The 15,131-nt window shown below is 45.9% G+C and overlaps 1 protein-coding gene across 1 annotated transcript in view; it reads right to left on the bottom strand.

Annotated features, from left to right (window-relative positions):
- LOC146194920 (uncharacterized) overlaps window positions 1–14,268 on the bottom strand; it is a 45,880-nt gene extending 31,612 nt beyond the window's left edge. The window contains exons 1-2 of the mRNA XM_084596673.1: window positions 14,197–14,268; window positions 12,707–12,876 (exon numbers count right to left, since the gene is read on the bottom strand). Of these exons, the coding sequence (XP_084452799.1) occupies window positions 12,707–12,876; window positions 14,197–14,268 (242 nt within the window). The remainder of the gene's footprint in view (window positions 1–12,706; window positions 12,877–14,196) is intronic.
- Between the last annotated feature and the right edge of the window lie 863 nt (window positions 14,269–15,131).

Raw genomic sequence — 15,131 nt, 5'->3', positions numbered from 1 at the left:
ATTATGATTACCGAAACGTGTATTCTTCTACAGCTGATGTTTTGAGTCTCCCAGGATACGAGAGTTTCTTTCTAAACATGTCCTACCGACGTGGTGGTGGTGTACTACAGCTGGTATCAAAATAGTTTTCATGTGCTGTACAGCCAGACTTTTCTGAGAAACAAAAATGCTGATTACGAGGTTAAAACGACTCAAAGTGAAAATAAGTTGTTTGCCGTCATTTACCGCCCACCTAATGGGAACGTAAACCGGTTTTTTAAGTTCTTAGAAACGCTCTTAAATTTCACAATTACGAATAAACTGCAAATCATTATAGGTGGCGACTGTAACATTAATCTGTTGGGTAACACACATGCCTCGCGTGAATTCCAAATTTTGCTTACTTCTTTATCTTGTGGGAATGTCATAACAGAGCCAACACGAATCACCCATCATTCAGAGAGCCTTTTAGATAATGTGAGTGACTGTGTTAAGTCGGGCCGAATAATTACGAGACTAAGTGATCACTTTCCTATATACATGATCTACAAATGTAATAGATTTCTTAAAAGAAAGGTTGGCTACTCCGATTCGTACACTGTCAGAGACATAAGTTCCAGGACCGTAGAGGTGTTTAGGAATGAAATAAGCAGTTTAAACTGGAGCCCGGTTTTTGCATGCAAAACTGGTCAGCAAGCATATGAAATATTTCTCTCATTATTTAAGACATGCTATCAAACATGCTTTAGGCTAAAAATTATAAAATAATCTAAAAAGTTACACAAGCCTTGGATGACAGATCAGTATTTTAAAATGATTAAAAGAAAGGAACAACTATACGCAAACTTCGTGAAGACAAGGAGTATGGATGACCTCTCAGCTTTCAATAAATACAGAAATTCTGTCACAACCACTTTGCGTAAAACAAAAAATGAGTATTTTGAAAACTTATTTAAGAACTCAACTAGTCAGACTGATGTTCTGTGGCGCAAACTTAACAAATTATTAAATACTGGCACACGCAACAATCAAGTACTTCAACTAATAGTAAATGCTAAAACACTAAAAGGGAAAAGACCTCGGGGACGAATTTAACTAATACTTTACAAATCTTTCCTCAGGAACCCCTATACAAGACAGCGCGGAAATTAAAAAAATATTTACGTGCACCTAATCCTAAATCTGCCTTTTTTGACCCGACAACTGATGAAGAAATTTACTCTATTTTTATGTCCTTACAGAATAGTAAAGCCCGGGACATGGATGATCTTGAAATTAAACCCATTAAATACGTCTTAGATCTGCTGACTCCAGCTCTTTGTCACATTTACAATACGTGTTTCATACTGGTACCTTTTCAGATATTATGCAGTGTGCAAGAGTAGGATTTATATATAAATCAGGCGATAAAAATACTATTTCAAATCATCGACCGATCTCAATATTACCCGTTTTTTCCAAAGGTCTAGAAAAAATAATATGCAAGCGAATCACCAGTTTCTGTGATAAGCACAAGCTTTTATCTCCACAGCAATTTGGGTTCCGTCGAGGCATGTTCACTTAATTACCTTTGTTAACGCAGAAGGAATTAATACTTAGAGGGTTTAAAAATAACAAATTGACCTAAGGTATTCTGGTAGATTTCTCGAAAGCATTCGACAGAATTGACCACAAAATGTTGTCTACAAAATTAGAGCATTATGGGTTTCGTGGAGTTTCTGGTAACCTTCCTAAGTCATATTTAAACCACCGTAAGCAATGCGTCGTGATTACCGAAGCTCACTCTTCTCTATTAAATGTCACTTCAGGTGTGCTGCAAGGCAGCATACTCGGGCCGGTTGTATTTATTATCTACATAAGTGATATAGTAAACACCAGCACACTTGCATCTTACATCATTGGTGCGGATGACACAAGCATTTTTTTTCAGTCAGCTAGTATTGAAGAGCTCACTTATTTCGCAAATGTTACACTTGCAAAATTCTCTCAATGGACTCAGATAAATAGACCACAAATTACCGTTGCTAAAACAAAAGCCATATTATTTTCTCCCGTGCAAAGGTTATTAGTGGGATACTGACATAAAACTCGGTTCCGAACAAATGCAAGCAGTTAAAGAAATTAAAACATTGGGTGTGACGTTCAGTCAACATCTAAATTGAAATGCCCACGTGGAACGCGTGGCGGGAAACCTGGCAAGAGCTTGTGGCATGCTGTGTAAGTTTAGAATGATGCTTCCGACTAAAATTAAGTTAATTCTTTATAACTCAGTGTTTGCTCCCCATATTAACTACTGCAGTCTTGTATGGACCGACACAACCCAATCCAACCTTATCAAATTAATGCTATTACAAAAGAAAGCAATTCGTCATGTAGCAAATGCCTCATATGACGCCCATACAAGAGAACGTTTTGCTTCGTTCTATGTACTCCCCATACACCAGTTACACAAACTTAATCTTGTTATGAAGTACAAACACAGTGTTCAAACTAACAATGAAGCTTTCCTCAACTTATGTAATTTACATCGACCTTTAAAAGTGCCCTAAATATTCAGAAACAGAGAATACTGGTCTATACCCTCTACCCGCACTAATCAGTATCGACACATGCTGCAATACCACATGCCTACATAATTGAATTTCGTATAAAATAAAAATATAGATATAAATAACCTTAGCAAATACAAGTGGCAGAAATACCTTATTCATGAAGACATATGTGTTTAATTATGTTCATTTCTCTGACACAAATTGCTTTTGTACCGCGGATGTATTGTAACCTTTTGCCATCGTCTATTTTCCTGCTTCTATTAAATGAACTTCTGTACACCCGATTGTATCTTGCCCTTTGGAGCTGCTGGCGCGATTATTCTGTTTTTCTGTTAGATATGTTTCTTTTGTTATCTGGGATTTGAAATTGTGATTTGCAATGAATTGTAACAGTCGGTTGGCCTTGTCAATCAGGGGTGGGACAATCGTCAAGCTACTGCGTTTGCAGCATTTTGCTCCTACCCTAGCTTTTCTTTTCTGTTCCTCAGGACAAAATTGCTGAATAAAGTTGATTTGATTTGAATTTGGGCAACCCAAAGCCTCTTAAGGCACGTTTCGTATGGCCCGACATCAACAGCGATTCCCGACAGTCAACGTTCCAAGGTTCAACATCCCACTTGACACCGTGGAAGGAGTTTTCAGGATTTCAGGAACAGAAGGTCAATTCGACCACATTCATGTGTACATAGTCACGCCGTTGACACCTTGTAAGGGCCAAAACATACTTAATGACTTGTGTCGTCCGTTCCACGCGCTGGGCGGAGGCTATTCCGATTCCGGATATTACAGCTGAAACTGTTGATCATGCTTTTGTAGGCCGCTGGCCTATGCAGTTTTGGTGTTCCCTCCTTCCTTACAAAGGACAGAGGAAGCCAACTTCAGTCCGCGTGAGTTTTCTTAGAGACACTGATGCTATCGGGTGCATTCTGCATGCGTTCAGCGTTTTTCAAACAATTTCGCCGTTTCTTGCCACCGACTACCCCGAATTTGCGCCAGGCCCTTCGCTACCTATCCGGCGTGGACTGTGCAAATTTCAATTATTTCAGTCGAGATTTGTTGTCTCTACAATCAATTTCCTGCGGCCAAACCTAGGCCTAATGGCCTAATGGCTATGCACGCTTAGGGCGTACCCGCTCCCAGTTGTGGCGGCTGCGGCCGCCTCACTGCGACACGCCTCCACACCCTCAAGCTCATAGATGTCGTATTCCGTCACTGGCACGGACATTTCGCCTGTGTACCTAGCCGATGGCACATGGACCGCGCTTGAAGTGCAACGCCGATACCGCCGACCGACACCAGCGGACACGCCGCCGGCCAACGCTCCGGCGTCTCATGCCGCAACTCACTCGAGCCAGCGTCTACGCAGCTACCCTTCGCTGTCTGCCAAGAAACGACCACTCCCTCGTCTGCCGACAGATGACTACAAAATCGTCCTTCATCTTCAAGGAACAGTCGACCTGAACGCCGTTGGCACTGCCAAACTGGCCACATCTATTTATGATGCTGCTTAGATTGACGGCCGCGTAGCCACCACCACCGACCAAACTAGAATCCACCCGAGCAACGATACCGTCACGGCTAGTACTCCGGACAAGAATCGCGCTCTCCTCTACGCCAATGTCCAAACAATCACCCTAGACAAGGTAGCCATCCTGGTCGCCCCCGACAACTCGGTGAAGGGGATAATCTACAGAGCCCACAGCCACGACACGGACGCAGAGATTCAGGCTGAACTCAAAGCCAGGAACCCGGACCTCACTGTGGTAGCCGCGCGCAGCATGGGCCGCACACACCACTCCGTGATCACTATTGCCAGTGACAAGTTACCCCGCTACATGAGGTATCGTGGCTTCACGTTCAAAGTTTCTCCGTACAAAGGCCGCCCGGAGGCATGCTTTAACTGCCAAAAGCTTGGCCACAGAGCGGTGTATGCCCCCATCCAAGAAAGCCAACTGCGCACGGTTCTCCTCCGTACGGCCAACCACCGACATGCCAGGTGTCGCGTATTGTCTGTAAGAGAGACCACCCTACAGGCAGCAGAAGATGTAAATACCGCTTCATGCACTCTACTTCAGCCATGTCCTCTTCAACCACCGACACTGACAACGACGCGGACGAGACAAATCCTGGACAACAGTCTCGGCCCCGCGACCGTACCCATAGTCGCCACCAGCTTCTTCGGGATCAATCCATCCCCCCATTCACCAGTGAGAGCCGCTACAACCAGAGCCGTTCTGTTTCCGCCTCACGGAGCCCCAGGCCAGACCTCAAACTGAACAGGCCAAGACACCGAAGCAGGTCACCTGGAAACCGCCCACACAACTCACCACCTCGTCTCCCGACTCGCAGGTAACGGAGCCGGCAGACATGCTAAAGAAACTACAACTCCAACTAGCTCACGCGAATGTGAAAATTCACGCCTTATAACGTGTGCAAATAAACCTTAAGTTGCAACCACTGCAGGTGGCTCGCGCTCCTACCTCTGACGCAGTCAGTGATCCAAACATGGGCACCGACGAACCTAAGCGCACAAAACGTAAAGCATCTTCCTCCTCTTTATTAGCAGACATCGATGCCAAATTGGAGGCCTCCGCTGCGCGTATGTGCAAATTTGAGTGCACTCTACTTCAATTGGCTCCCATGATCGACCGGCTCGCAGAGAGCTACGCTACAATGGCAGCAAATATTCAAGCCCTTACAGCCTGCCTCGATGCCATCACGAGCCGACTACAGCCCACCACCCCTCCGTAACCTGAAACCCCTACATATCCCGCTACCTATCCGCCAACCGCCATTGTCGCCACGTCGGTAAGTATAGCCTTGTGCACTCATGCAGGAGGTATTTTAAAATCACCTCTGGCGTTCTCGCAGTGCCCCGAACCGTACGCCAAACGCGGTGGCTAATTCCCCTCTCATAGTCTGAGAATGGAACTGCAGGGGCTTCAAGGCAAAGCGACGTGCCTTGGAGCACACCCTGCCGGCTCACCCGCATACCCCGCACATAATAGCCCTTCAAGAAACTACACAGACACTAAACTTGTCAGTTACGCCGCATACAACCAGCAAAAAAACCAAAAGCTAAATACCCAACACCGCCATACTGGTTCATAGAAATATAACCGCTAATCAACTGGATTTGAATTATGCTGAAGTCCCGCACACCTTGATACAGGTCCTCTGAATACCCAATCACACACCCCTATTCATATCTTAAATGTCTACAGCCCCCCCCCCCCCAGCAACAAGACCACACGAGTAGCCACCCTTGTTCGCAAGGCCTGCATGGTCGCAATCACAGGAATGCTCCTCATACTTGGTGACTTTAACGCGCCGCACAAGGAATGGGGCTATCCCCAGAAATCATGCTGGCGTAAGGGAGCTAAAGTGTGGGAGGTCGCCCAGCCAGTGGGACTTAAACTACTCACAGACCCTGACAGACCCACCCGCTTAGGTAACATCACACGGGACAGCTGTGCGGACCCCAATTTTGCTTGAAACATCACAGAAGCGCGATGGGAAAATCTTGGCATGAACATAGGCAAAGACCATTATGTTCTCAGCACAATATTCACAGCACACCAAATGGGACGCGTTCAGATACGTTCGTAGTAAGCGTGCACCCATTTTCATCGAGTACCTAAACGTCTGGACGGCCTCACTACTCTAGGATGCCGAAAATGCTGCCTCCACGACCACACAGGAGGAGAATGGCCCCAATCCTGATGCCAAACTCATCCACATGTGGGAAGCACAACGTAGCCTTCACGCTCGCCGGCTCCGACGCAAACATAACCACCCTCTCAAACTTCTCGTCCCATGCCTTGAGCGAGAAATCGATACTTACGCCGCCAAGCTTAGCCGAGAACAACGGCATCAAAAATGCGACTATCTAAATGGATAGCTAGGCTGTTAAAACTCATGGTATCTGCTTAAACACCACAAGAGCCTCACCCGAGTAATACACGCTTTTCAGGGCACAAACGAGGAACTGCCCGACACTCTGACAGACAATTACAATAGCAACTCGACCAAAATCCCCATCCCCGCGACATACACGGGACGTCCAAACACCGTCATGGACAGGGACATCACAACAGCCGAAGTTCATGCAGACCTCAATTCCATCAAGACCTACGCCGCCGCAGGTAACGATCTTATTACTAACACAATGCTCTGTAACCTCGATGACCAGTCAATCGAAGCACTCACACAACTTGTCAACACCCATTGGCATGATGCTCGCCTTCCGGATACCTGGGCGTATGCCAAAGTGCTCTTTACACCTAAACCGGGCAGAACACTTAAGCTGGACAATCTCCGACCTATTTCCTTTACATTTTGTCTCGGTAAGGTAATGGAACAAGTTATCCTTAACAGACTTAAAAATCGCACATCAAAGAAGATCTCCTTCCGCCCACAATAATCGGGTTCAGAGTCGGACTCTCCAATCAAGACATCATGTGGCAAATACAACATGACATACGCGACCCACGTCCCATCCGGGCCACACGGACAGTTCTCGGCCTCGATATTAGCGAGGCGTTTGACAACGCATCACCTGCCTTCATTTTGACAAATCTCGCTCAGATGAATGTAGGTACCCGTACCTACAATTACATCGCAAACTTCCTACAAACCACACCGCAGAACTCCACATTGGCGAACTCATCAGTCACAAGACTACCCTGGGCTCCAGAGTAACCCCACACGGCACAGTCATCTCCCCTTTCCTCTGTGACGCCACCACGAGGGGCGCTCCCCCACTGCTAAACGCCATACCCTAGATAAAACACTCCCTATACACCGACGATATCCCCCTCTGGACCAACTTTGGTTCAGACGGGGACATCCAGAGCTCCCTTCAGACAGCCATTGACATTGTCCACACCTATGTACAGGCGAACGGCCTCACATGCTCCCCAACAAAGTCGGACCAGCTTGTCATCCGCGACTGGAGAGTGCACTGACCCGCTCCCGCAGCGCGTGAGCTCATCACGCTCCACATCGACACACATCCTATAGCTTCCGTCCAGACCATTCCTGTCCTGGGCATGCTAGTACAAAACAATACACAGAATTCAGAAGCAATACAACAGCTCCGCACCACAGCTAATCAAATAATTGTCCTTATCCGCCGCATCGCCACACGTCGTAGAGGTATGATGGAGGACGACCTCTGCCGACTAACACAGGGCATTCCTCGTTAGCAGGATTGTATACTCCTATCCCTACTATCACCTTCTCCAAAAAGATGAATAGGCAGTTAACAGCATCATCCGCTCTGTGTACAAAGCTGCCCTAGGGTTGCCACAATACGCCAGCACACGACATCTCCTCCAACTGGGTACTTACAACACTCTTTTCGAACTTAGAGAGACACACAAGACAGCCCAAATTCAGCGACTCTCCAGGACAAATCACGGCCGTCTCATCCTTGACCGGTTAAGCATGAACCCAATAGGCGATCCCCATCCCACAGCTCCCCTTCCGACATGTGTGCACAACCGCCTCGTTGTCAAATCATTACTAAAATCATGCTCCCTGGCCGACATGACGCACGCCGTCAGCACAAAGCCAGAGTACGTGATGACACTTACCATACCGACGAACACGCAACATATGTGGATGCGGCAAGGCAAGCTGCAGCAACCTACGTGACCTGTGCTACCACGCCGGAATCTGCCCTTATCTCCGCGCCACTGTGCGCGCCTCCCCCCCCCCCCCCCCCTCCCCAATCGCAGCGGAAGAAACAGCGATAGCGCTGGCATTCGCTGACCCGCGCACACGTACAGTCCTCAGTGACTCAAAAAGAGCAATTCTAAATTTCTCGACAGGTTACATCTGCCTTCCTGCTACACAAATCATGCGCGGCTGCAGTCCGGACCACAAAGTTTACCTAGTCTGGGCACCAGCCCACGCGGGTAACTCTGGAAACGATGGGGCCGACCAACTTGCCCGAGGATAAACAATCCGTCGGGTCGGTCTCATGCACCCAGACGCACTCGCTGAAGCCCCCAGACTTTCAACGAAATTACCAATTTTCACCAAGAGACGCGATGCCTTTTCCCGCCTCCCCACCCGACCTCGATCGAGCACAAGCTACCCTGCTCGGCAGATTACAGACACACGCAATTCTTAGTCACTCGAGGCTATCACTAATTACTAAAGGGGAACACAACCCCCGCATGTCCAAATTGCAACAACAGAGAACCAGCCACTCAGGCACACATCCTATGGGGATGCGAAAATAACCCGCCCCAAGGGCCCTCCTGCCAGCTCCTTATGCGGAGAGCTGGCAGGAGGGCCCTTACCAACTCCTTACCAAGCCAGACAAGAACACACAACTTGCACGTATTTTGTGGGCCCAGGAAGTCGCCCCCACATGGGGGCCACACAGGACTCACCTGCCCTAATCCACCACATCTGGGGCAAATAAAGTTCTTTCTCTCTCTCTCTTTCTCAGCTCGCGTTGTTCACCAGTCTGACAAACTCATTGGCAGCTCGCGCATCAGGACTATGGCCTACCACCAAATTAGCAATGGCATGGTTGAAAAGTTTCACCGGCAACTGAAAGCAGTATTCATGGCAAGTAAGAACACTCTTGGATGAAGGCAATGCCCATCGTGCTCGTGGGTCTACGCACGGCGTTCAAGGCAGACATCGGCTGCAAAGCTGCGGAACTTGTCTACGGTACGACCCTTCGTCTGCCTCGTGCGTTTTTTGCGTCTGGCCTACAAAAAGCCCGCATTTCCACCGGCAACGACGCATCTTACCTACGGGAATTCATTAACAATTTTGAGCTACACCTCCGCGACTGCCCACTGGCAGGAGTACATAGCAACTAACTTGATTCATGTTGTCATTTTGCTGCGTAACAGCACAGTGCGACGACTCTACCAGCACAGTATGATGGACCATTTAAGGTTAACCGTCGTGGGAGAAAAATGCTCACTATTGAAATATGGGGCCGTCCAGAAGTTGTTTTATTTGACCGAGTGAAACCTGCGTTGATGGAAGCTCAGTCCACAACAGCCATTCTCACCCCACCGCCTAGCATCCGTGACGGTGACGAAGCGCCTAGTCCCATGGCAGCGGATTCTACCGTGAGAGAGACCAGCAGCCACCACACGCGCAGTGCCAGACTTTCAACGCACCAAGCCGACTAGACCTGTACGTTTGTGAGATATTTCGTTGGTTTACTTTCTGCTCTTACGAGGGGGGGGGGGGGGGGGGGGTGTTGTGGAGAACCCGAGGGACGCTACAGCTAAGCAACGCAGCTCTTAGCGAAACGTAACCACCCGTAGCCGACCGAAGTCTACCGGCTACCGGAAAAGTGGCCAGCTCATAACAATGGAAATCAGTTGGCACTGAAACTCCAAACGTTCCGCCTCGTCTTTCTTTTTCTTGCGCATGCCAACCAACCCCCCTCTAAGGTGATTTTTTTCATAATCCTCGTCGGTAGGAAGAACCCGTTCCTGGAATAGCCGTAGCGAGGCTACAGCCAAACAATGCAAAACTCGCGAATAACTGCGGTGGGGAACGGGGCAGACGACTTGGGGACAAGTGCTCTCAACTGCACGGGGATCGTCGAACTCCTGTGGTCGCTACCTTTGGCCTGGTCGTTGGTCGCAGATACCCGTGAGCTGTTGTTGGTGATAGCAAAAATTGACGCAGCTTTCTTGGCGATATAATGAATCGGCTAGCTCTCATGACTTGGAAACATTACATTCGGGTGATTAGCGCAAACTTCGGCTCAGCGGTAGCATTTGCGGGCTCGGGCATTGAGGGTTGTTTATTAATGGAAGCTTCTAGATTGAATTCATTAACGTGTTTAGCAGCTCCTGCTTGAATGACTGCCAGGTATTTAGACAGGTCTCCAGGTTTATATAGGAGACACTTGCTGGTTCCTCCTTCTTCAAGTGGACGTGCCTCTTGTTGAAATCACCACACGGACGAAACGTCTATTCGTGCGGACCATCCAATGTACGAGGTATTAGTGAGCTACTGCGGAAGGCTTTAAAGCTCCGGTCATGTTCTCTGGTTCTCGTGTCAACCTCCAGGCGCCCTTGCTCAGGAAGCAAACCTGGAATACGGTGGCTGGTTTGATCTTAGGTTTCAATTTGTCCGTTATTATGGTCAGAAACTTCCCCTGTCACATTCAGAACGTCCTCGAGATATCACATAGTGGAGTCCACGGTCCAGGAATCAGGAGAAGACCGAGAAAGACATTCTAAAAAACGTTTCTTTGAGCATCATAGACGCTCACAAAGAGAGTAATTGTTCTTTGTGGCGATACTGACAATTGGGTTGTGTGAACATCGATAACTGAATATTTGACACTCCAGCTACTTTCCGTTTCATACTGGCTTGGGAACTTAACAGATAAGGCACCAAAAGCAACTTGTCTGCGGATGAAATAATTTATTTCGATGCAGATCCCAGAGCGCAGCAAATGCGATAACGCCGTGTGTCAGTGTATTTGAGCGTCAGCAAACGAAGAGTGCAGTATTTCACTGCAGTGTTTCAAACAGGTATGTAGCTCTTCAGTCGTGGCTATGAAGTACCTTATCATTACGCCTACTTGGAAAAATCGAAACACATTCTTCAACTTGCTCTAAAACGGTAACTTATCTCAGAAGAAATCCGTTTACCCGCAGTGTATGACGACTTTACACTGTTAAAGATTCCATGTTATTTTCACTACACTCAGGGCTCTGCAGTACTGTTAACCAATATTTGTGTTGGTGACCATTCACGATTTAAGACTTAGATCCTCATGAGTGTCTTGCTCTCTTCCCGTTATAAAGGAAATATTGGCGTGCGACTGTTACTCCGAGTTGTCCTTAGAAATTGTGTGTTTATTACTTGTCAGAACATGATTTGTTTCACGTCTTTTGCAATACTTCTAAACTTCCAGCTATTGTGATGTCAAATATTATTTTTCATAAAATATTTATGAATACTGCTTGGTGAAATTCGATTCTTACCAATGTAGTGTTGAGGTAAAGGCTTCAAATTATTCTGATATTGTACCATTAGTTTCCTTTGCTATATATTGCAGTGCGAGTGCTTGAATATATTTAATCACTTGTTTATTTTACATGATGGAGTATAAAGCCTTGACATATATCTGATGGAATCTTCGGCATGCATGAGGGAGATGCTCTTTCCAGTGGGGCGCTCTCGTGTTTCCAAGCTGTACAAATAGTCATAGTGAATCTACTAATTTCCTCCACTTCTGCGTACTCTTTTTCACTGAGCAGTGCTTTTTTCTAATAGCAGCTGTGTAAAGCCACTTTATTTTTTAAGATTCGTTTTTGTATGCACAATTGATATACGCAGTAAACTGTTTTTTGTAAACTGTTAAAAAAATGTAGTTTGATATAAATTTCCGAGACACGTTTCAACGTTCCACACCTAGTGTACGAACACTGGGAAGAAAACATGGAAATTATTGCATTCATATTCGATGGGATCTGGCTATTCAATTCGTGTTCGGTAGAGCCTTAAATATATGTTTGTAGTAGATTAAGTGAAGCAACACTACGTTTGCATGGAAGAAATACAACGTTTTCTAGGCAGAGAACTTAGTATGCAACATTACTTCAATTGGCGAGGAATAAAACTAAAACTTGGAGCACTCAAAAATATTTTTTTGACCCAAATATTTGTAATCTCACGTGAGATTTCTGCTTATGTCTACGCATACATTCTCAGCTTTCAATGTGGAGATAAAGATGAAAGCCTTGAAAAGGGAACGACCGACAGAACTGCGCGCCGACTGCAGACATTTTAACTTACAATTGGGCATATACGAACTATTCCAGGTATTTGAAAGAGCCTAATGCTAGAAAAAACAAGGATTTTGGGTAGCCTTTCTTGTGTACAATGCCGAACATCCGTGCTTCACTAACGTTTTAATATTTGAATGCCAACAACACTTTTCTTTACTTGTGAAAAAATTGCTTCTCCTTCCGAATTTCATAACAGCACCTTAAAAGCAGCAATTTCACTGCTTAAGAAGAATTCTGGCCTTATTATTTATTACTCGGTTGTTTTGAGTGTGATCCTTATAGCTCTAAAATAATTAACAAAGAAATTTATCGTACGAAATACATTCGAATAGCCTTTCGCGAGAGAAGCGTAGATTGACAGAAGGCACAACGCTGACCCACCCGTTTCCGTCCGGGTAGTGGAGAACATAGACTGCGAACTGCTCCTCGGGGAGGAACACCGGCCGAGTAGTGTACATGCACCGCTGGCTGGGGTCCTCGACAGAGTCGTAAATTGCCACGTCGCTATCGAGCGTTGCTGCCGCATCTATCAGCACCTGAGTCTGGTTGTTCTGAAAAGGAGGTTTTGAAACATATAGTGTGTGTATTCATCGAATAACCCACATATACATTATATAGGTAATATATGAACGTGTTGGAGCGTATAAATTGCAACACAAACGCAGGAATTTTCACTGAGAATGATCACCAATTACTCGGGCATTATATTCTTTCCACTTTGTCCACTTTGGAATTATAAAAAATTTACATTTTCGCAGAGAAATAACCGCTTCCTAGACTGCTGTTCGCAGCAATCTTGTGTTATATGGCATACGAAGTGGGGCATGGTTGGGGACACTGGCACGATTTCTTTCAGGAAAGATACAGCCTTTCGCTTTGCTATCAATAATGAAAATTAAAATGTGCTATTGCCTGATGCATGCAAGATCCTAATCAGTTTAGTGCCAACAAGAACCCTGGTTTCAATAAAAAACGGCGAATGTTGCAGTAGAGTATCGCACTTCACGATTCTAACATAAATGAACGGTAATTGTTAATTACTATACAAAAAACTTGAGTAACGCAGCAATCTTCAAGCTTTTGTTAACTTAATTATTTCATGCATGAATGAATTTTTTTTTCGATTGATATCTCAATTATCCTCTATTTAGAACAAACAGGAAAAATCATTATTATCCGGCAAAAATACTCTTGTAATGCATTCAAAATTATCGTAAGAGGTAACGCTTGCTGGTGTCTCCTGACAAACGCTTATAGACGTAGAAGAAAAACGCTCCGACCGCTCAGAGGCAGTAACAACAGTTTCTTTCTGAACGTCGTAGAACCATGCAGTCCATTTTGTGAAATCATCCGCTCGGCTTCCTCTATTCCGTTTCGTAAGCTTTATGCCTCCGTCACTGTAATAAAAACCTAAATCAATCGTTAAGTACAGAGCTAATAAGGGAGAAGGTGAGAATTCAACGCGGAGCAAAATGCATTGGTAAACAAGTGCCAAATGAGGTTCGTATACGTATAGCCCTCCCCAGAAAATCTAAACCTCGCTGCCCACTACATAACTACTATGTGCAGAAGCATGGTCTTGATGGTTGGATCAAAAATCTAGTAACGCCAAACTCCATTGCTCATACTTTTTTAAATGATCGGGCCTTAGACGCTATCCCGTTCAAATGATAAAATTGTGCGTGTCCAACACTGCCAAAAAACAAATGATAAGTTCTTGTTTCTATGAAGAGAATATTCCGACTATTCTGCTGTAACATGTCAGAAAGGCTATCCTGCTTTTAGAAACTTAATTACAAGAGCCTCCGAGATTTAATTTGGCAGACAAGGCATTGAAACCTTGTGAGCTTGTATTTGCGATCTATACTTACGGACGGTGTACTGCCAGAAGCCACTGAAGCGACCACAGCGAGCAGGAACACATAGCTCGGAAGAACAGTCATGACGGAACTGTAAAAAAGCGCGCGCTGGTTATACAGCCACGTTTAAATAGAAGCTCGAACTTTGTGCGAGCACTGGCCTGACACGTGCGGCAAGCACACATGTTCCCCTGCCGCGAAAAGGGCCTTGACCGGGCCTAAGGAAGCATGATTCTCATACACCGCCGGAAATGCACGGTGTTTACGTTTTTGCACCATATACCGACCGGACGTTTATGTACGGTGTTCAACGTTAGACTTCCAGGATTTGTAGAACAAACGCGAAAAGGCCTACTAAAGAGTAAATTTTTTTCATGGGATTAGCCGCCACGTGGACGCCAACTGTGATATTTGGAGTTATGCCGTCAGCAGATAACTAAATGCAACAAGGAATGTTTTTCCGGCAGTTAGCATGAATGGCCTTATTGAAAATTTAGAAACAGTACCCATTTTAAAACTATTTTGTAGACTTGTCGTAACGTACCTATGCATGTCCTAAATTTCACTCAAATCCTTCCATGCATTTGGAAACGCAGCACTCACTCGTCTGGAATGTTGTACCTGGCATCACGCAGCTGTTGCATGTGGGGCTCGGTCTTACATGAAAGTAGAGTAACACTCCAAAGTGATTACGTTTCGTTCTTGGCAGGCGAAATCAATGAATCACTGTGCGCAGGCGGCGGGATAATATGACCGTTTTATCAAACGATTGGGTATCTGGCCAAAGCCGAAGCGTTGTCACTGTGGGCTGTAAATTCACATTGTTGTTAGGCAAAGCACCATACGCCCGTATCACCAGGGAGGAATTTAGTGCCGCGTATCGTGATCTCGCTTTGCTTTCTACACCCCGCAGCAGCGCGCTAATAACTCCGACAAATTAGAATAGC

This window comes from Amblyomma maculatum, chromosome 3 (genome assembly GCF_055883805.1).
Source record: "Amblyomma maculatum isolate TAMU_Amacu chromosome 3, ASM5588380v1, whole genome shotgun sequence".
In the NCBI taxonomy this organism is placed as follows: domain Eukaryota; kingdom Metazoa; phylum Arthropoda; class Arachnida; order Ixodida; family Ixodidae; genus Amblyomma; species Amblyomma maculatum.
The sequence above is the reverse complement of the archived record's forward strand: the minus strand, read 5'-3'. Positions and strand labels throughout refer to the sequence as shown.